This window comes from Cardiocondyla obscurior, linkage group LG07 (genome assembly GCF_019399895.1).
Source record: "Cardiocondyla obscurior isolate alpha-2009 linkage group LG07, Cobs3.1, whole genome shotgun sequence".
NCBI lineage: Eukaryota > Metazoa > Arthropoda > Insecta > Hymenoptera > Formicidae > Cardiocondyla > Cardiocondyla obscurior.
The window spans coordinates 6,692,441-6,715,526 of record NC_091870.1 but is presented as its reverse complement, the minus strand read 5'-3'; the positions used below and the strand labels follow the sequence as shown (position 1 = coordinate 6,715,526).

Genomic DNA, 23,086 nt, shown 5'->3' with positions numbered 1-23,086 from the left:
GACCGAGAGAGCGCGCGTTAATTGGTGGGACCAATTAATTCCGACAAGTTCGCCCGATGCGATTAGCGCGTATATGTGGCGGCGGCGATGACGACGTAGTGGTGGCGGTAGCCGACGGTGATAGTGGTGCGTGCGCGCTGTTTAACGCGGTACGAAGCTGTGCCTCCCCCGGAAACCGAGGAACCTGTTTCGCCGCGCGACACTCCGCTTTCTCACATTCCCGCTGCTTTCGCACGAAAGATATCGCATCGGCGCGACGTGCCGGTTGCGGACACAAATTACCGGAGCTACCGGAGCTACCGGGGCTACGTGACCGAAGCGGCGATCTCCTCTCGCGAGTCAAGTTAAGCGTTCAAGCTCTTCTATGTCGTCGGCGGCATCGATTTTTTAACGCAAACAATTCGCCCGTGGGATCCAACGTAGGACGATCATACGCAAATCGCATACTATGTATTTCACGCTGAAACAAAATTTATTTTCGACACGTATTAGGTATTAATGGAAATATATTGTCGTAGCAAATATTCTTGGAATGATAGTTGGCACGCTCGGATTGTTTAATGAAATTCGCTGGAAACGATTTAATCGATTGCCCAGCGTCGGCCGGAGGTCGAATGCAATTCGCTCGAGCTCGCATTCGAAATTAGGCTCGCGGCGTGCGTGCACCGCGCGTCCGGATGGGCCGGCCTATGAATCTAGAAGGTCAGATATGATACATTGTATCATGCATAAAGATATCACGGTATTTTAAATTTTCTATTGTGCGAGAAATATTTCAATTGCGATCAATATTCTTTTGTGTCGAATTTAATGCAATTTAATTCTTTAGCCTTCCTTAGAAAATCTTGACAAATTACTGTCAATTTATAAATCCGATTGTCGCCAAATAGCGCTGGATACGTTTTCGAAATCATTGATGCAAAAATGTACTTTGTATTATTCGATTCACAATTTCAAAGATCACCGTTTTGTTAGTTTTCTTCGCGGATTTCACGTTCTTCTATTCTGTGAAAAAAATCTTCTACGAAATTGTCTAAATTCGCTGCGTCATACCTAAATATATACTGCGATTTTAAGGGTTGAATGAATTTTCTTGGAGTCACTTTTGGCAAAGAGTTCATTAATGTAAGCCGCGACAGTGAGGTAGCTCGAGGACTTTTATTGTGAACGAGAGACGGATGCGATGCGTGCGCGTATGAAAGGTTTCGGAAAATCATTCCGGGATAAAGATGCTGGTGCCGCTTTGTCCGGGATTTCGTAGGACGCGGAATAATTTAGAAATCTGGATTTTCTGGCTTGTTATTAGCAAGTAATAATTGTTTTGCTAAATTTTTTTTTTAATGACACAACACAGATAGAGCAATGAAAAATGTAGTTATTTTATTATTAATACAGTTAATGAGAAAATTTGTAAAATATCAAAAAAGAAACTCTAGAAATAATTAAAAATAAAATTAAATTAAAAATTAAATCAAAATAAAATATAATAAAATAAAATAAAATAAAAATTAAATTGAAATAAAACAAAATTTTGCTCCGTAGTTCCAATATATTTCGTATTTTCCTGTTATTACAACAAATCACATTTCCGTCGCTGGGAAATCGATTCCAAATTCGCCATAGAATTGGTAACTGGGGAATAATTCGATAAACCTGGGGCAACCTCTATAAATTCTCTGCTTTTTACAGTCGCGGTCGGATGCCACGATAGCGATCACAAATTCGGTCCAGCGAGCAACGGCATGGCTCGCAACGACGAGCGAGGTGGGAGGGTGGACAGAGGCGAAAAGTGCTCGGGGAGAGGTGTTCACGCAAAGACTTTTCCGTCGGGTGAAACACCTGAGGTGGAGGATTCGTGGTATCGCCGAAGCGTCGACAAAAGAAACCGCCGTAAGTCATAGGCGCAGACGGCTGCCGCTTCATTTGTCATCGGGCCTGGGGTACAATTGTTCGCCGGCACCGGCCGCCATCTTGCTAGCCACCCCCTCCGATACCTAATAGACCACCCCGCGCATTCAGCGGCCTTGGTGATAAATTGCGAAATAATCTCGTTCGGGGTTGCATTATGTCGGAGGTTTATAGACGGCCACGCTCTCGCTCGCGCGCGACCTGCTCGCTCGACTGTGACTTATTTAAGTTTTGTTAAGAATTCGAAATCTGAGCATTTTAGGGTGGGTATACACTTGGCGAATGAACACCAAACGAACGCAGCTACCGCGAACATTCGTCAGCGACGTGCGTTGTTAACGTGTAATTTTGCAACAATTTTACTTACACTCGAACGAAATAATGAACGCTAATCCTAATCCTTCGCCTAGTAAAAATTTTTCTTAATATTTTACTCCGATTTTTAATTCGATTACGTTATTTCGCTAATTAAATGCTTAAAATATCTTTCTAATTATAATACACTTTAAAATTGACAAATTAGTTCGTTATTTATATAAAAATCTGTATCTACGGTCAGATGAAGCTCGAGGCCGCGGCGGTGAAGGTAAGCCGGCGGTTGATTTATCGGCCAATTAGTCCACCGTATCGGGTGCGCTTCTCTAGTGCGTCTCATCTTACAGACGATATCCCGACGAAGTCCGGCGCACGGGTTAAAACGCCGGCGGAGGAGGGTCCAGGGACATAGCTACGCGCCACGCTGAAGACACAGAACAGCGAGACTTATTTGCAAAAAGATATAAGAAACAAATAATAATTTTTTTTTTTAAAAAGTTCTTTACGCTTGTCCGCTCGTTAATATAAACCCGGCTGGAAAATTTATATTCTTTCTTTACAAAATACCGAGACGGGTGGACGTAATTTTGCCGAGTTGATTCGGGCAGACTAAAATACCCACTGTAGTTTTCGAAATGCATCTCTCGTTCGTAAGGGGTCGTGTTTTTTTTCAAACAAATATCTAGAAGTCTATAACCAATTTTAGATCACTTGTGACGTACAGCCAGAGGGACTTTTTTTCGGCTTTTAAATGCTAACGTGGGAGAAAGAGTTGAGAGGCCAAGTTTACCGTTGCGATCTTTACAAACGTGGGAACGACGACGTTTATTTGACGTGCACTGCAACGGATCGACTTCTTCTTCCTCTTTTTTTTTTCTTTTTTTTTTTTTTTTTCTTTTTCTTTTTCGCAATCTCGTTCTGCGACGGCTTCATTAGGCCGGACTCGCTTCGATTTGCGGCTCGCGGTTAATGGAGCACGGGCATCCGCATCAGGCTGTTTCTCGTATCTTAAGGTATCTCTACATGGCGTTCGGCGGCTTGCACCGTTTAGCGCTTTAGTGTCTTAACCGGGCTAAAATAGACGGTGCCTCTCCGCTCGAGCGTTCGCAGAAAAATGCTCGTCGCTCGTGAAAACAAGATTAAAAACGCGTCCTCGGTGATGGTCGAAAGTGGCCGCCGATACAGTGAGATTTTTTATGTAAAAATTACCGAGACTCCGTAAAAGACGACATTCGAAACTCGGGTTTAGAAATCTAAACAAACAGAGAATTTACATAACTTTTTTTTTTATATAAGAAGATGCCTTTTAGATACGACGTGTGAGCTTGAACATCGAATCAAGAAATGCATTGCGACAAACATGTTTCTAATTTTTTTTTTAAGCTGAATACACTTCAGAACATTGTGTACCGAGTCTTTAATTTAATCGGTCAGTGGCCAAAGTCAATATAAAAAATTACAATGATTATTTACGTTGGTTTCTAGCTGAAATGTCACATAAAGATTTAAAAAATTGAAACCGTGAGTCGATGAAACGTCAGAGGGGCCGCGACGGCTGATCGCAAACTCTCATGTTGCCATCGCGATGATACGCACGTTAGCTAATGCTCGAAACACGACACGACGACGTTTTCGCGTGCTGGCAACTTTGATTCCGCTTTTTCGCCGCGGCATAACCCGAAAAGGGGCCTGTACGTGATGACTTACCGCTGGCGACCATTAGATCTGCTGGCTCGAGTTTCAGTTAAGCCGCCGCGACCCCGACGATATAACAGCAGTGGGTTCAGTCGTTCCGTCCGTGAACGGTCCCAAACTTTACCGCCCAAAAGCGTGCGGACGAAGCGACAAATTAAATGTAATTAACGCGCTACACGAACTTCGTTTATTATATACAGTAATTTTTTGCCCTCGGGTCAACGCGAGATTGAACCGATCCTCGGCCGTCGGGGGTAGCTGGAAAATTCCAAATAACTCGCGCCGTTTCGATAACGCGGCTTATCAAAATGTTACGGCAAAAAAAAAAAATTTCCAATAAGTCTACTCCGTGATAAAGAATCACGTTTTTTCACTTACAAGCGGAATAAAGCTGTACATTAATTTAAATAACAAACTTCGTTAATTAACAAATAATTCATCTAATTGCATTTTTAACGTTGCTTATTCAACGAGCCTTCTCTGAATCATCAATTTCATATTCTAGCGCAGTAACGCCGAGGCGAAGTGTTGCGGTTCACGGCCGCGCGAACGTCGTAACTCGAGCGACAGAAGCCGAGGCGTTTTCTAAATTGTTTTCCACCGCGGAGCATCGCGCTCGCGCCCGCGGATTCAAGCGCGGAGCGAGAGAGGTTTACGATTTTACTTTATTGCCTCGGCGATGCATTGTCAAAATGTATTACGGTCGCGCCTGTATAGAGCGCGGGTTTAATATCCTGTCTGCATTTAATCGTACCGGTATTAGAGCAGCGACTACGGGTGGTCCTATTAACCGCCACACCGCCGCGCCGCCGCCGGTTGCGCGCCGCCCGGTGGGTTTACTTCACCTTTCGCGGATATATCCGGCCCGTATTTGCGTTATTAGCTCGCCGTTACGTCACTCATGCTTTTTCCTCCCTCACCCCTCCCAGCCGAAAACGTTGATTAACGCGCCATCCGCGCCACAATGCCTGGGCCCGGTAATCGATAACGATTTACATTGTAATTCGGTTTTCTTTTATTTTTTTTTTTATTTTTACCGCGATCGAGCCGGAAGAGAGAGAAATTTCGGGGTAACGTTGGCTACGTCCAGCAGCTGAGAAAGAATCAGCCTGACCAGATAATAAGGCGAGGCACGACGCGAACGAAATAATTATATTAGATTTATCGAACCGGACGCCGGCCAAACGAGCTCCTTAGATAATAGGCTTTTTACGACTTCGCTGCACGAACCGCGCCGCTTGAAAGTTACGATCCTGTAAAGCCCTCTTTACGAGACTATTACCAGGACTGTTACTCATATTTTTACCCCAAACGATTCGAGAGACACTTCGACAATAGCGCGATAGATGAGCGAGCGTGATAACTTGGTAAAACGATTTTTCTTTTTTCTTTTCTGTCTTTTTTTTTTTTTCTTATTTTTTGCAAACCGACACGTTTATTCGCCGCTCGATAAGGCGCACGAATCAAACGATTCTCGTATTGACGTTAGTCTGCTCAGCGCGCCGACGTTAAAATTGAAATAATTCTGTACTCTGCGGTAACGTATTGTTCACATCTCACGACTCGCGAAATTAACGATTGTTTGACGATGCTAATGGAATCCGTATTTACTATGCGTAATGCAAATTGAATCTCATAAATGTCGATTGTAATTTTTAAAGCTTATAAAAGGAATTACTGTTTTGTAAAAACTATTAATTAATTGCTTTATTAGCTAGTAATATTGTATTACTTATATTTTACTTACATGCATGCAAATCATAATTTTGTTATCAAATGTTTTTTTTTTTTTTTATAGAACTCATTTCTCTACTTTACTAACATAACATTTTTTTAATTAATTATTTTAAAAGAAAACTGAATTATTGATGCCTAGTAAATATAACGTTAGTATCACACAACGATAAAGTCATGTTATATGCAGACCTTATTTCGTAATATTGCACCAGATGGACATACTGTACGTTTACAAAACCACGTATATTTTATCCATTTTATCGCGAAGAATTATAAATATCCCTTAAAAATATTACGTACATATTTATTACATTTATTATAAATATAAAAAATTACTTGTATTTTAATTTTTTTCAAATACGAACTTGATCTTAAATATGATTTGTGTCTGTAACTTCTTTTTATTTAAGAACAACGAGAAATATCTTTTAAAGTGAAGCAAGTGCGACAGAATACCGTCATGACTTTTAGAGTTACACAAATATTAAAGAGGAGAGCTCGTGAAGCAGATAAAATTAGTATCACACAACGATAAAGTCATATTAAATGCAGAGACTTATTTCGTAACATTGCACCAGATGGACATACTGTACGTTTACAAAGCCACGTATATTTTATCCACTTAATCGCGAAGAATATAAATATTCCTTAAAAATGTTACGTACATATTTATTATATTTATTACAATTATAAAAAAATTACTCGTATTTTTTTTTCTTTTTTTTAAATACGAACTTGATTTTAAATATGATTTGTGTCTGTAGCTTCTTTTTACTTAAGAACAACGAAAAATATCATTCAAAGTCAAGCAAGTGCGACGGAATACCGTAATGATTTTTAAAGTTACGCAAATGTTAAAGAGAAAAGAGCTCGTCAGGGTAGATAAAATAATCGTCACGATACGAGTCAGTCGCTTGGTAAGAACAACGAAAAGTATCATTCGAGACGAAGCAAGTGCGACGGAATACCGTAATGACTTTTAAAGTTACGCAAATGTTAAAAAAAAAGGGCAGATGAAATAATCGTCACGACGCGAGTCGGTCGCTTGGTCGTTCGGATTTAGCGCCCGCGAGCATGGCCGGCTTGCGAACGCGCTTGCGCGACTCACTCGCGCCACGGTCGGTGCCGCGGGTACACACGTCGCGGCTCCGCAATGTCGGACGTCCTGCGTACCGTGGCAGGAACGTCGCTCGTCTTTTTCCGCGATTTCCTAAGTGAAACGCGCGTCACGTGAGCCCGCCTCATCGCCCAGTGTGCTGTGCTATGAACGTGTGATCCGGACGAGACGAGGACACCGCCGCCGTTCCGCAGCTCGCAGCACGGGCCGCTCCCGAAGATGGGTGAGTACAGCTCGATTTCACAAACGCGGCGAGATCGGCCGAACGCCGGCTGGGCGCCTCGCTTCTTTCCCTCTTCCTCGCCCATGAGTTCTTTTTTTTTCTCCTTCTTTCCCCTGTCGTTCATCCTGCTCTTTCGCGTCGGCGGACGTCCACCGACTCGCCAGCGAAAAGCGCCACGGGCGCGAGGAAGAGCGAAGAGGGAAGGAATGCGGCGTCCCGATCGTCCGTTCGCTCGCGTACATAGGAAGCGGAATACGCCTCTGCGCGGCGCGGTTTCCGTCTGATTTTCACGCTCGCGTTCCGTCCCTCGGCAATTCTCGCGAGCGCGGCGAATGTTTTCCGAATGGCTCGTACCGCGAACTCACTCGGTGGTCTATAAATAGGTGAATCCGTCGGTTTGACGTTTTCTAGGGCGAGCCTTCCCCTCCACCCTCCCTTCTCTCTCCCACACGTCGCGCGTATGTACGCGCCGTGCGTAAGCATGTGCCCCCTTGCCTCTTGTGTCGTCTCTCCCCCTCCCTCCCCCCTTCCCTCCCTCTCTTGTTCGTCTCGTGCGTGGGTTCACTTTTCTTTCTCTCTTTCATTCTCGTTTCCTCGTTCGCACAATCGAATTTTCACGCGACGCGCTCGTGCGATGAGTTTCGATTCCTCCTATCGCTCTCGTTCGCCCCTTTTCTCTGTTCTAGGGACGCGTTTCCTCCCTATTTTCCGATCGTAGACGCGCAAAGTAAAACCGTCCTTCTCTCGCGCTCCCCCGTTTTTTGTTCGCTCTGGCGGCGCCGTTCATGGCGATCAGGTTTCCGTGAATATTATAGACTCACTCGATCCATTAGCCTCTCCGGTTTTCTCTTCTCGATTGTCCACCGTATTTATTTCTAGAGTCATGTACTTAGTTTTAGAGCCGGCGTAGTTAGATCTGTCTGGTCCAGAAATGTACTCCGCGAAAACTGGATCAGGATGTGTACCGAAAATAAAATAGCTGGACAAAGTACGTTGCAATTTTCGTAGACTAGTAATTAAAAAGAAAATAAATTTTTTAATCCGTCTAGTTTCAATATAATGCCGGCCTGTAGTAATCGGAATAGACAAATTATCACTTAATCCAAGCATCGAAAGCAAATTACAAAACTGATCGACGTAAAATACCACTCAAGTCTTTTTCAACTTTCAAGTGTCTTTTATCGTTTCGACTCATTTCATTTTCGTACTATAAATGAGTAAGACCATAACGCGCGCTTCGAGTTTGCATACAAATGCAATTGATCGCGACGCGCCTCCGACAATTCGTGAATGCCGCGGCACGTGCCGATCGCTCGTGAATGAACGTCGCTAATGATGCCGTTGATGCCTGGAATCAGTTTAAAAAAAAAAAAAAAAAAGCGAACGTCGGAAACTCGGTAATAAATTAACATTTTAACGAGCTCACGTTTTTCTCTGGGACGAAACGTCACGCGATAAGTCGCGGGATTATTTTTTAAAACGCCAGATTCGATCTGTATTTAACTGCGTTCGCCAGAGGCTTGCTTTCGTCTTCCAGCTGCCGACGCAGCCGCGATTCATCTTCGCGATCCGCCGCGCGGTAAAGCGAAGTCGCGCGTACATCCGTCCGCCCTCGCTCGCGCGAATTATTGTTCGCGATCGCAATTACGCCAGGACCGGTTAGTGTCTACGAAGGAGCCGGCGACCCCGACGAGACGCCGCCGACGGGCACGTAATTCGCTCTCTGCAATTGTGCATCACCCGCCCACCCACGCGACCGGTGCACCGCATCGCGCGTGGCACTGCGGACGTTTTCGTAGCCTCCTACTTTCCGCGAGACGCTTTCTAATTGAGACAACTGTAGCAATGAAAAAGAATATCAGGAAGAGTAAAGATTGCAAAATTAAAAAAAGAAAAAATTAATTAATTTAATTTGTTTCTAATAACGTACATTAATTAGAAGCGCCTTTTGTAACGTATAATCGACCGTGCGGATCATATCCGTTTTTTTTTTTATGTCAAGATTGCAAAATTAAAAAAAGAAAAAATTAATTAATTTAATTTGTTCCTAATAACGTATATGAATTAGAAGCGCCTTTTGTAACGTATAATCGACCGTGCGGATCATATCCGTTTTTTTTTTTATGTCAATCTCCCGTCTTCCAGCTCGTTCGCCGATTATATTACAATCGCTCGCGATCGTAACTCCGATCCGCGACATTACGTGGCCGTCGATCTCGCAATGTACACCTTACGCGACGACTTTACACGTGAGGCGGCCATTTCACGCACGAGAAGGCGTTTACATAATAGATCAGTTAACGACGAACGAAGCGCATCAATTCGGAGCAAACGATATTGACGCGCGATATTGATCCTCTTCTCGGTCTACGTTGACACGTTTACGTACACGAGAGCCTCCGACCCTCCGAGATGCCGTTAATGCTGGACGCGTTTCGTACAAAACTGCAAACGTCGCTAATCTATACGTATCCCCCCAAGCTGCACCTTCCGAAGGGGAATTCTCAGTTCCCTTGACGGAGACTGCCTAGGGTGAAGACACCCCTAATTTCTTGTCGGTCGAAACGCCCGTTTTTAACCCGGAAACGATGCCAGGCCTACTTTCGTATCAAGCTTCTCGAAAATTGCAAATATACTTTTAATGAGAGGCGTAATTGAAATTTTTTATTTATATGGCGTTCTTGCAAAGGTCTCCTTTTATTTTATTTTATTTTATTTTTTTTTTTAATATATTTGATAATATAATAATAATAATAATTAATTGTCACAAATCTAGAGTTGTCCAGTGTTGCATCTTCGCGGAAAGAAATAATTAGATTATTTGACTAAGAGAACGCACGTTTTTTTTTTTCTTTTTTTTTTACACATCCTGGATCTCAGTATTTCAGGATATTTATTCGTGCGTGTGATGCAGAACGATGCCATGCCATCGACTTAAGCCATTCTATCTCGGGAGATGTAATGTGACTCCCGAAGTTGTAGAACAGTTGCAACATAACGCCCATTAATTAGCGAGACATAATTATAAATAGCAACCTATCGTAATTTTATCATCGAGAAATTTGTGCGAGAAATTATCTGCTCTCCTCGCGTCGGAATTTTTTCTTTTTTTTCTTTTTTATTTTTACGTAATCGATTCAACTACTAAACCGTTTATCGCGACAACTTGAGTAATTAGGCAGTTTCAAAAAAAAATAAAAAACGTCACGTCATATTTCTTATTGTAGTATTAGTCGCATAATCCTTTTAAATGTGAAACTAGTTTAAACTGACGGAATTAGGGCGTCGTGTGTATATATGATAATAAAATTGTGACAGGCGCTGGACATTTTCCCATCTAACTGGATTAAAGCCTTATGCAATGATTCCATTTAAAAATTATTATACAGCTATACATAAATATCGTTAACATCATCTTTCTGTCACAAAAAAAAATTTTTAAAAACCTCGTTTTTTTTAAACTACTTTCAATTCCAAGTATCTGAGCTATAAAAAATAATCAAGTATCTAATTGCCAAGTATCTGTGCTTCCTTGCGAGTCGAATGAAAAATAGTTTAAGCCCGCAGATTTTACGAAGGCATTTTTCTAACGATTTCCCGCGACGATTTCGATTATTGTTCGCAAATGTGCATTAGCGGATTATCGAAGGTAGGGAGAGAGAAACGTGCTGCGGCGAGGTACAAAGAGCAAGATCGAAAAGGTGCAAAGTCGCCTCGCGCGATTAGACTCTTCGGGTGGAGTCGACCGTGAAAGTGAGTATTATCTGCGCTGACTATACCGGTTGACAATTGGGACATGACGAGGCGCGGATCTCCACACCAGCGGCACTACTGGTGGCAAACTGGTCGGCAGTCGACGATCGGCAGTCGCGGTGTTCATATCGGTATGTACATCGCGATCTCGCGTCACGTGGACATTTCTCGCGCCGTTCGGAGCCAACGTTTCGAAAAATTCAAGCTTGTTCCCCCCCCGGCGGGCAATCAGTTAAGCGGCACAAAAAAAAAGAAATTACCATAAGACGCAGAACGAATTTTTGTTTCACCCGAAAAAATTAGCTGCATTATCATCGGAATACTTCATCCTCGACAAACAACGTAATCGCCCTCCGTAAAAATTGATATCTCGTAATCGCGAGTAACGTTAAGCGACGTGCGCGACTCGTATAACGCGTGGTGTCGCGTGCGAAATACTTGACCGAAACGGTAAAACGAAGTCTTCGGTCTCGGGTCCGTCGAGACGCAGGTGTTATGGTCCACGTACAGTCGCCCGCGAGTTTCGTCCGAGCGATCTCGTAATAGACCCGAGGCCCGCTGGACCGGAGACGCGGCCGGCTGCCTCGAGTCGAATTCCGACCTACGGCCGAATCGCGTGCCGATCGTCTAATTGCGAGTGCTATCTTATCGGTATCTTTTCTTGGAAAGTAAACGCGGAGAAGTGGTGCGTGTGCTGGCGCGGCTCGTGTCCCTGAAAGTTACGCAACGCCCAGGCGGCGGGCGCGATGAAGTCAAAGACGAGCGAGAGCTTGATAGCGAGTGAAAGCAAGGCGGGGATCAAGAAAGACGCTGTCGACCAGCACAAGCAAAAACCTTTGAAGAAAGGTAAGGCTCTCGGATACTGTCCGCCGGTAAAGATCGGCCAGTCATTTCCGCCGCTTCTGTTCCGCGAGCGAAGACCGCTCCTTTTCACTTCGACGGTCGGTCCCCCTTCCCCCTCCCCTCCCTCCCCCTCGTCTTCACAAGTCTGCGAAATCGCCGATGACCAGGCGGATTTTTAAATTATTAATAGCGCAATTGATTTCGAGCGGCAGCTTCGTTGTTTGCTGCCACGTATTTTCGAAGATCTCGCGAACGCCAGCGGTGAACTCTCGACAGCGTCTCGTATCTCCCGCAATATTGTTATCTTTCAATTTGGCAATCGTTTTCCCATTACCACTATCTCATTGCGCCTGGTCCGCATAATGGCCGATGGATAATACGAGAAATTGGGTGGGCAGACCTCGGCCGAACGGCGACGATAATGGCTGAATGCCGCGTACATCGCGATATTTATTGTATCAATATTCATTAATCTTCGAAATCCCATTAGCACTGTTATCGGGACGGCGCGCGCATTTAATTTTCAACAAACTGTTAATTAAACGTAAAATAATTACGATCGACTAGACGGATAGGTTTCGCTTTTTGTACTACGCGGAGGTTGAAGCCCCGGGAACGCGGAGAAAGAGAGAGTCCTGACGAGAAAACCCGACGCGATAATGCGAGATCGGTTCCGCCGGTCGCCACGGTATTTTACGACGTCCGCCGATCATCCGGCCCGGTCTTATCAACTTGCCTCACGACTGGTTTAACGTATCGCGGCGACACGGCTCGACTGCTTAAATTACACGATGCGAGAGGCACCTCGTGCGACGCCACGCGAAACGCCGCGATATCCGGGAGATCCGGCAAGATTATTTGCATATTACGACGGCCGCCTCGCTCGGCCACGAATACCTCCCTCGTCACGATTTTCGACGCTCGTGACGGGACAAATTCCGAAGAACGTGACGACGCCGTCGCCGCCGAGGACATTTTTAACCGTCCCGATGCTGCAACGAAAGAAATGCATTCCTCACCGCGGCCAGAAACGCCTATCGGAATCTTGTTTGCGTTTCGCGTGACGACGAAACGACGTGGCATTACTTCCCACGATTATTCCCTGTCAACGCCCAATAACGCGTCCTCAAATTAATACGTCAGGTATTCAAGAGATCCGATGTTAAAGAGAATTATTTTTTTTTTTTATCCTCGAACCAGGCGGTCTTAAATTCATATTTAACGCACGCGGCAATTTGCACGCTTTAACTTTGACGGGTGAAAAAGTTCCCCGGGAGAGATCACGCGATGGTCGATTTATGAAAAGCCGGTGAGAACAGTTTAAAAGCGCGAAGTGCTCGTTTCCCGTTGATGCAGCATCGTCGAATTAACTGGCGAAACGGTCGGCTCGTGCGGGAATTCTTTCGCTTCAGGATGTAATAATTGGCGCTTGTCCGCGGTATCGACTACAATGAAAGTCGCGCGCGCATCGCGAATGTAAGTGTGAACATTTTGTAATGCAGTTACCTCAGCGCTCGCCGTGGGAGAACTAATTACCGGCTTCATGTATTATTAACTAGTCGCCGGCCAATTTTCATACAATGAACACGCGCCGAAATATGTATTTCCACACGTTGCATCATGTGCCATCAGTCCCCGCGAGCGATGTCGCAACGCAATAACATTTGTACATCGTGCATTACATACAGAGCCTTTAAACCGTGCACGAAACGGTCGGATAAAAACTGTAGGGCATTCGCGATACGAGAAATTTTTATTTTTGCATATCCGATGATGTAATACGTTATAACTGTGCGATAACCAACTGCAATTATTATCATTGCATTATTGAGTTAGTTTGCGTATTTGAAATATCAAATTATTGTAGACGTATGTACAGATTTATTCGGGATTATTTTTTAACAAGTAATCGTCGAATCGGGTATGTAATTATGTAGGAAAATCGGAAAAAAATAGAGACAGTCGGTTTCGAACTCGAGATTCCTCGTCTACGACGTCTAGCACTTATTGTTAGTCATTTATTTTGCTCGATTCACTTTTTCTTACAACTGTAAACTTAATCTCCCATGAAACTTAGTTTTCTTAAGTAGGGAGGCGAATAATTAAAAATTTATTCACTGACATAGCAGTCCTGCAGATGTTCTCTCGAGTGCATGCTTCGTGCGAATTTAAACGAAATCCAGCACGTGCTTTTCTGTCGTATCACGCTACGTGAGCATTATCTTTGAATCACAGCGTTATATAAAGTCACGTTTATTGCAGCCGCGACTTGCATTTTTTATAAACAGAATACAATTTTGCACGGTCTCGTTACACGAATATCGTAACCGCTGCGGCTTTTTAAATACAAATAATCGCTTCCCAGAAGTACGATTTTAGACGCCTAGATATTTTCCACGTGATTCATTAAGTACTATCTTCTACGTGGATGTTGTCAGCGTTCCAAATTTTCCCTCGTACGAATTAACTTGACCCGATACGCGTTCTGAAACCTCGCGAAGATATAAACCGAATGTGCAGCGTGAAAATTAATATAATAAATATTGCGTCGGCTGTGACGGGCCGTCGCTCGGTGCGCGAGGGAAGGAAAAATGCGCGGTGATCAGATTGCAATCGGCGGGCGATTGTTGCACGGTCGATTAACATTCGATTTTATGACCCAGAGTGCAGCGAGTGAGAGGACCAGGGGCAGCCCAGGGTCGGCCGCGTTTGACCCCACTTTGCCACATCCTACTTAGACCACTTATGAATCATATTAACATACCACGTTGCCGAGCACGGGCATCTACGTAGAGCAGCCGCGATAAGTGACGGGACCTTATTCTTCAATTGATTTCGATTTTGTTGACTCCGTTACGACAGACGCGGGGAATTTCGAGGCCGTTGGGAAATTCACCTCGATCCTCGGTACATGCATCGCGGTTACGTGAATTCGCGTCGAAGGGAAAAATGTAGCCAGGGAAAAAATGTAGTCTTGGCCCGAATGAGAGCTTCGTGCGACGGGAAGCTGCCTATTTCACTCACGCCCAGGTGACGCGGCGTATTTCAAACGCGAAAGCAATCCCAATATTGAGTTACTAATTAGCGACGTGGTGAAGACACGCGGTACATTATGACTCGGGATTTCTTCTTCGCTTCGAAACCATGTAATTTGCACAGCCGTGCACTAGTCGTGTCGCAGTCGTAGGATTGTTTCTGCGATTATTTGTGCGGAAGATTTTCAATTTTCTTCCGTTGTCGAAAAGTCATATGAGCGGTGCTGCTTTATTATCTTCTCCCCCCTTTTTTTTTTCCTTCCCCCGAACGTACTGCACGTGACATCGATACAATGTTATCGCACACGATGAGGTTCGTTGACACGTTTCGCGCGCGAATCGCGGGGACGATAAATTCCGTTATCGCTCGCCCGCGAGTTGTGCCTGTCGAGCTATCGTTTTCTTTTTTTTTTTTTTTTTTTTTCTCTCTCTTTTTTTTTTTCTGGCAACAGATTTTTCGCCCCAGTTGAAGCGTGCCATAAATTAAACGACATGCGACGCGCAGACGAGGGTGTGTCACTTCATGGACGAGTGGCCCCGTTTGATTAAACGCCAGCTCGCGTTATGAGTTTCGATTCTATTCGAGCTCTTCCTGTTGCAGCGAGAATTAGAGATAAAGAGAGCGACAGCAACGCGTATCGTTTCAAGCCGGAAGTGTTAATTCTAACGCTCATTTTTGCCATTGCAAATTAACTACGATCTCGATTTAATCTTGTCTTTTTTTTTTTTAATTTTTACAATTAAAGAAATGGAACGAAATTAAATTCAAGTTAAAATTAATAATCTCTTATCAATAATAGAGAATGATTGTAACGCGTACAATCTTAAGAAATTATTTCATTCGCTAGATTACGTTTTATCTGTCGTGCTGCAAGTTCTCGGTATTATGGACATTGACGGAATCCGCAATCGAAAGTGTCATTTTTGATGTCAAGGATCCCACAACGTTCAGATATTCCGGCCGCTTTCCGTTTGTTCTACCTGTCACTGCTTTTCTATTATAAATCCGAAAAAAAAAGAAAAATACAAATTTAAGTATTTGCTTCAGCGCGATTATTTAATTTTAATACAAACGTCAAATGTCTTGTTCTTAAAATCAGCTTTGCGAGCTTTGAACGACTCCCAAACGGAGAATTAAAAATTTAATTATCACTCACGGTTAAATTCGCTCTAACGAAAGTGTTAAACTGCTGCGCTTCAATTACCTTTCAATTATACCGTAATGATGTAACGCGTAAACTTGCGAGCGGAAATTGATAATTGATAATTCATAGGTGCGCGTGTTAAACGATTATTTCTATACAGATACATTCACATTTAGATAAGAGCCGTCATTTTTTGACGCTGTTATTTTTAACACGCGTATCACCCGAGAATAACAAATAAAAGTGTGAACATGCACTATCGTCGATTATCAAGCTCGTTAACGGTAACTACATGATATCTGCGGCTTTTGCGGTCAGTTCTTATCGTCATTCGTCACAGTCTCTTGACGCTCTTGCGTTCGCACCTAATTGTAGGATGTTATTTAGTTAATATGAAACGAAACGAAAGCGGGATTCTGCGGAACGGCTCTGGATTCGGTGCAGGGAACACTAACGGAGGTAGATCATTAGTCCTGCCTCTCGAAATATTGACTGCGCCCACGAGAAAGCGCACATCCCCGCCTGACATTTCACGCGATGCGATCCGACCACGCGGTAGCGGCACCGCGGAGATAGGCCGGTAATTTATCGCGGAAAACCGTTAAAAACAACCGATAACTCAATAAAGGCGCCTCCTAGCAGTTGAATCATCGATCGGGACGAAAACACTTGTCCCAGAGCAAGTTTTCCTTCGTTCGCTCGCTAGCAGTCGCGTTATTATTTATTTTTTTTTTTTTTTCCCGTTGTTTAATTGCTCTTGGGACACTTCCGCGATGTACACTTGCTGTGACGGAAGCGAGTACGCTCAATTCACCGTAACATGCGGCGGGATTCGTTCAGAGTTGCGTCACTTGGCGAAATAAATTACTCTCTCTTTCTCCGCCGAGCCAGTCATTGCTCGCATAATAAAGAATAGCGTGATACAGAGAAGAAAGCGCGGAGGCGACTACTAGGCGCCGATTAAATTCTATCCGAAATCCGAGCACCTAATGAATAAATGCATCTACGTTGCTCGGGCTTACACGAATATTTGTGCCGGAAGCACGCCACGCTCGTGTTTCGGCTGACGTGTTCATTTCGATCGATCACGATATTTAATTCGCGACACGTACAAATCGAGCACAGCACGAGTGTCACGAACATAATTCGCGGGTAATAACAAACGCGCGCGCGTTAAAGTGCAAGAGTGAGTCACTATCAATTAATTGCGGTGCTCTATTTTCAAAAGGAGATGCAGAAAATGTAGGTAATCGTTAAAAAGAAAGAAAAAAACAAAAAAAAAAATATATAAAATTTCTCAAAACAATCTCGAGCGTTTGTAATTAATTATGAGAGTCGTTACGTGCAACGCGCAATCTGAATTAACTGTCTCGCTCTTTAATTTACCATTTGGCTTTGCGATCGAAGCTGCTCCGGGCATCGATCCGTCGACAATCGGATTATTCTGGACTTAATCCAAATCGTTTCAATAGCGAATATTATTAGGCACGGTGATCCGCTTCCTGAAGCCGAGCATTGCACCGCACCCTTTCATCCGGCGACAGGTGTGTTACGCAACCGCTGAAAGTTGCCGTGTACTTTGAGGAGAGCCGCGCGGGAGATGCGAGCCGCCGTTGTCGGCGTAAATGCACTCAAAGAAATCTCAAATGATCGACACGCACGGACGAGCAGGTGTATGACTCACACAATGTCATCCCGTTATTTTTAGCTTGCGCCTCATACATTCCCGGACAAAAAAAAAAGATTTGTGCTATTATCAACCGTTTTATTACACGTTGACTACTTGATAAATTTTATACGTCTTATCGCGCTGCACGGTAGAATTTTTATTACGAGCATAATTATGCAGCGAGTTATGATAAAAGTACATTTTTATCTGTACATGTTAAAATACTAAAAGTTTTACAGTTTTATTCTAATTTTCTACATTTGTTCCTCGAGTCATTGCGAGATATTGAATCGCGAGGCTGAAGCAACGAGAATTTATCCGCGAAGAAATACTTATTAAATAACGAACGTTCTTCTTATTTATTAATACTTTTTTTTTTCTTTTTAAGGGAAAACGTTTTGTCAATCTTGTAAGAAGAAGTGCAGTGGGGAAGTCCTACGAGTGCAGGATAAATACTTTCACATAGGATGCTTCAAATGCGCCCAGTGCAACGCCAGCTTGGCGCAAGGTGGCTTCTTCGCACGTGAGGGTTCCTACTATTGCACGAAGGTAAGTCTCTTATCTTAACTGATCGTCTCTTAGATTTTTTTTATATTTTTTTTTTAAGTACAATAAAGTCCAGAGAAGCTTTTTGTTGACAAGAGGCGGGAGCGGAAAGTTCAATGCGTTCGTTATTTTACTTATCAGGATTATCGGGAGCGCTGGGGCACGCGATGTGCCGGTTGCGGGGAGTATGTGGAGGGTGACGTGGTGACAGCCGGCGAGAAGCACGCGTTTCACCCAAATTGTTTCCATTGCCAAAGATGTCGGCAGCCGTTGCTGGGACAGGGAACAAAAGTGTCCCTCGTTCAAGGTACGTGAGGAAGCAATTACCCCTCGACTCGTCAAAGGCTTCGTTCAAAGGCCAAATCGAGGCGACGTCCGATCCGTTTTTCATCGGGAAGAACGCCTGAAAGATTTGCCGAGTTCAAATAGTCGACAATTCGATCAATTGTGGATTGCGATGCATGCCGAATTGCCGCGTAACCGGTGTATTCTTTGGTGTAGCTTTCACAATTAGCGACAGGGGTCAACCTGTTAAAGCAAATTGCCACTTGGGCATTATCGTTGCTCCACCGTAACAAGGCCGTGCGTCTACTACGTATGTCCTTGTAACAATTATGCGGCCAAAGGTAAAAATCCGGCATGACGTGCATTACTTTATCGTGTACTATAACGGTGCATGTCACCCATTTCCAAGAAATTAAGGCCGATTGAACGTTACGTGTAAATTACGCTGGATTTCACATCTAGTTCTTTCGTCAAGAAAGTTGTTAAGAAAATGAAATTTAACGCCATTCGTTATTATTTAAATTAAAAAAAAAGTAATTAATACAAAAATTTATATTTTTATTAGTTGTTAACAAATCGAATGCATTTCAATTTATCACGTCAATATCTCAATTGAATCAACTTCTTTGAAATAAAAAAAAATTGGTGGTAATAAATGAATTCGAATGATAAATTTCAATACAAATCGAGTCAATTGGCACGCAGCGCAAAGGTTAATGAAGATGTTTCGAGATCTGTCGTTGAATCTTATTCATTTTTACTATGATTTTACAGGTCAAGCGCTATGTCATCGATGCGTTGGTATCCCGGTTCGCGAAGCCTCTACTCCGATCAGTAATAGCGCCGGTACCAAAGGCGGCAGTCACGCTGATCCTGGTGCCTGCGCCGGTTGTGGAAACCAATTGAGAGAAGGTCAGGCATTGGTTGCGCTCGATCGTCAATGGCACGTATGGTGCTTCAAGTGTCACAGCTGTGACACTGTTCTTCATGGGGAATATATGGGAAAGTGAGTCTCTCGCATCGATTTATCTTTACATAGAAAATCTATAAATATAAATATTCTAAAAATATGACTTTTCTTACGAGATTCGACAGTCATAATATTGGAAAAGTTTAAAAATAAAATTTTTAGTAAATTTAGTACGTTTAACAAATTGCCAAGAAAGTGCAATCGAATATATAAATATATTTTTTTAATCTGTTTTACATTTTAACTTCAAAACTTTTAAGTCTGGGCAAGAATAGTAAAAATAAAATAAAATAAAAACGATAGGATTTAAATGACGTGACAGTTTGCATTAAATTGTTTTTCTCGACAGAGACGGCGTGCCTTACTGCGAGAAAGATTATCAGAAGCAGTTTGGAGTAAAATGCGCCTATTGCAACCGTTACATCAGTGGCAAAGTTTTGCAGGCCGGCGACAATCATCATTTCCATCCGACCTGCGCGCGTTGCACGAAATGCGGCGATCCGTTTGGCGACGGAGAGGAAATGTACCTGCAGGGTGCCGCTATATGGCACCCACGCTGCGGGCCAGGACCCACCGGACCCAATGGTATCGTAAACGGACACGGAGACGCTCACACTCCGCAGCATCGAGAATCGGAGCGAATTTCCAGCAGCGCTTCTGAAATGCAGGTAAGTCCGAAATGCATCACATAATAAAAAAAGAATCACTGTCTAAACGTATTTATTCTGTACATTTATGTATTATAATTGATTTGAATTTCCGCAGAAGCTTATTTATTTTTCTTTAATTTAACTATGAAAATTCTGAAGCGATTGTAGCATCCTAATGTGTCTAACTGTTTGGATATAACGTTGAGTAATGATAAAGGCCATCGATTTTATGGATTAACAGCATAATTCATATTAATGTAATATTATTTGTGTCTTAAAGCAGGCTATTTAATGTGTATACACTGAAAGGCAGAATAGCATTTGTTGCGACGACGGCGGCTAGCGTAGGTGACTGCCTCCCGGCCGTCGAGAACGAGGGAAAAAGTTGCGGGGCGCGTTTCTCCCTGAGTCCTCGGCGGTTGGCGCTTCGTGTGAGACTCGACACACACCATGCTAGAATCCCTGCCTTTCAGTGTACAGTATTGTTTCCGTACAGCTCGTTTTTAAGCAATTATGTGTTTTCAAATAACTAATTTTATACAAATAATTAAGAACACCATACGTTTGAAGAATTATTAATGGTCAAATATAATTTAAAACAATATTCTTCCGTACGTTCAACTACATTACGTTATATCGTCGAAACGACACTCACATATATTTAAAATGGTGAATGGAAATAGCATCGCGTTCCGGAGCGGTCTAAAATATATCGTGAGTGTCTAATTTTAATTCCTTCCTGATCCAAAGAGTGTAGAACTAGTATATTCAAATGTCATTGATCTCAGTTAACGCCTGTTATTATTATTAAAAAAAAAAAAGAAAGAAAGTTTAATTACTCCAAGAATTACAGTAAATTGATTAAATTTTTGATATATAATATACAAATGTTAAATTTCACATTAAACAGTCGAGACTTCGACGTCGTATGATTCAATAGTTAGTATAATACTATTTTAATGTTATAATATTGTTAAAAGTTATAACACTTGTTTTATATTACAATTGAAAGAAGTGCATGCTGCTGTTTATTTAGCACTCGCATTATTCGATTTAGCTGCATTACATGTATATATTGGGTTATATATATTGAGTCGTACTCGTTTGCATAATTAGGAAAGCGAAGTGTTTCACGTATATTAAATATTTTCCCGGACAGTTATTTTATTGTTTTTACTATTGTAGTACGTAACATAATCTCTGTATTAAAAACCTATGTTTTGAATTTTGTTTTAAACTCTTCGACGAAACACTTTGCTATTCGATATATGTATATTTCTTGTATGTTATGTGTTAGTATGATATTTTGTGTAGTCGCAATATAGAGCAAAATATCTTAAATCTTCCTCGCCTTTAGAAAAGAAAAGATTAATTTTCTTGCCAGCTTTGTGTATAGCTTGATTTTTATGCCTCAGAGATCAGCTGGCTTATCATTTGACCGTTCTTTTATTTCACGCACGCCTTTATGTAGGGACCAAACAGAACATCAAAGAATTTATATTATTATATTTAATTTTTATTAAGTTTTTATTATCGCTTTTCTTAATCGTTATTTACTTTTTTTTCGCACGGTCATTATGTATAGTTTTCATTGCGGTCACGCACGCCAAGCCTGAACGGATCGCTGTGCAGCCCTTACAGCAGCCTCAGTCGCAAGGTATGCCATGTGTCACTTTGCACAGCACACTCTTTCAACAAGTATTTATTTCTAGTATCACTTCTCGCGTCACGTCTCGGCGACGCGTGCTCTCGCTCTGTCAGACACTTGAGACTCTATTCAATTTCATCGATGCGTCGAATATAGAGAAATATAACTATCAAGGAATTTGACATATATTTTTATTAATTGAAACAAGATGTAATTTGCAGCGAAACATAATTTCTATTCTAACTACGTCATCGATTATTTGAATTCTCAGACATACATATAATAATTATATACGTGTGACAGAGTGTAGCTCGTCTTTTGCACGACCCCGTTCTTCTATACAAAGTACGTCACATTTAAATATAAATATAAGTTCTTTATAAAAGAAATAAATTTTAAGTAAGAAATTAAATTATAAAAAAATAATTTTTTTTAACGCACTTTGTATTGGTAATAATATTTAAATATTGGTAACGATATTTTGTCCTACATGTGTGATAAGATATATTAATTGCCTCAGTATTATCCCGCACGAACTGGAAGCCCTGGCCTGATTCTGCGAGAGTACGGACGACAAGCAGAAGATGTGTCTAGGATTTATACTTATTCATACTTGACCGAAACGCCCAGTCAGGGATATCTAAGACGTCCGATACAGCCGTATGATAAACCCCCTACTAGCCCGCATTTTCATAGACCTAGCTGTAAGTATTACATATGTATACGCAATTTAATTTAATTAATAAGTATAAAAAAATATATAATTAAAAGATGAAATGGTAGTTTAGTTGCAATCAAGTGTTACTATTTTTTTAACGTTACTGTTTGTTCAGCATCAATTTTCTGTACACTATTCGAAATTATTTTGTTAGTTATTTTTATTAATGCATTTATTAAATTTCACAGCCTCTCGTTCGATAAGAAGCAGTGGCGGACGTAGCAGTAGATCAGGAATGAGAGCTTTGGTTGACGCATTAAGTGACACCAGACCAAAATCACCGGCAAGTCAGGTGGATAATGACGAGCCGATAGAACTAGCACATTATCCAGACGCCATGAAGCCACCCCCGGGTGCTCAACCGCCGATCGAAAGAGATGATTTTCCTGCTCCGCCGTATCCTTACACTGATCCTGAGAGACGTAGACGATGGTCCGACACTTACAAGGTATTATTTTATACTTAGTAACGTGTCATGTCATGCTTTAGATTAATTATTTAACCGTGCTGATTATTACTAATGTCTATTTCTAACTCAGGGAGTACCTGCATCTGATGATGAGGACGATGTAGATAATAAAACTTATATCAAGGAAGCGGAGCAGAAATTGAAAAAGGAGCAAGACGAATTGAGCAAGATCGACACGGGAATAGCTAAGGTATTCCTGCAAGATCGCGAGAAAGATCGAGAGAATTTGAGACACAGAGCTGCGAACGTTGATCCTAGAAATGCTTCGAGAACACCGTCTGCAGCTAGGGAACCGACGTATCGATTACGCTACGAGAGTCCCGTTGGTGCATGTAGGTTTCAATTAATTTTGTATTTATT

General features: G+C 42.4%; 1 protein-coding gene across 13 annotated transcripts in view; it reads left to right on the top strand.

Annotated features, from left to right (window-relative positions):
• The first annotated feature begins 6,787 nt into the window (after positions 1 to 6,787).
• Positions 6,788 to 23,086, top strand: part of Unc-115a (Uncoordinated 115a) — a 24,194-nt gene continuing 7,895 nt past the window's right edge. For 10 of the 13 annotated variants that reach the window (XM_070659486.1, XM_070659485.1, XM_070659480.1 and 7 more), the window contains exons 1-9: positions 9,521 to 11,594; positions 17,829 to 17,989; positions 18,128 to 18,293; positions 19,046 to 19,277; positions 19,591 to 19,909; positions 21,477 to 21,548; positions 22,060 to 22,243; positions 22,446 to 22,705; positions 22,797 to 23,058. In XM_070659486.1, the coding sequence (XP_070515587.1) occupies positions 11,495 to 11,594; positions 17,829 to 17,989; positions 18,128 to 18,293; positions 19,046 to 19,277; positions 19,591 to 19,909; positions 21,477 to 21,548; positions 22,060 to 22,243; positions 22,446 to 22,705; positions 22,797 to 23,058 (1,756 nt within the window). In that variant the 5' untranslated portion in view covers positions 9,521 to 11,494. Of the gene's footprint in view, positions 6,996 to 9,520; positions 11,595 to 17,828; positions 17,990 to 18,127; positions 18,294 to 19,045; positions 19,278 to 19,590; positions 19,910 to 21,476; positions 21,549 to 22,059; positions 22,244 to 22,445; positions 22,706 to 22,796; positions 23,059 to 23,086 lie in introns of those variants that run through there. The other 3 variants (XM_070659484.1, XM_070659481.1, XM_070659482.1) reach the window with 2 other exon arrangements.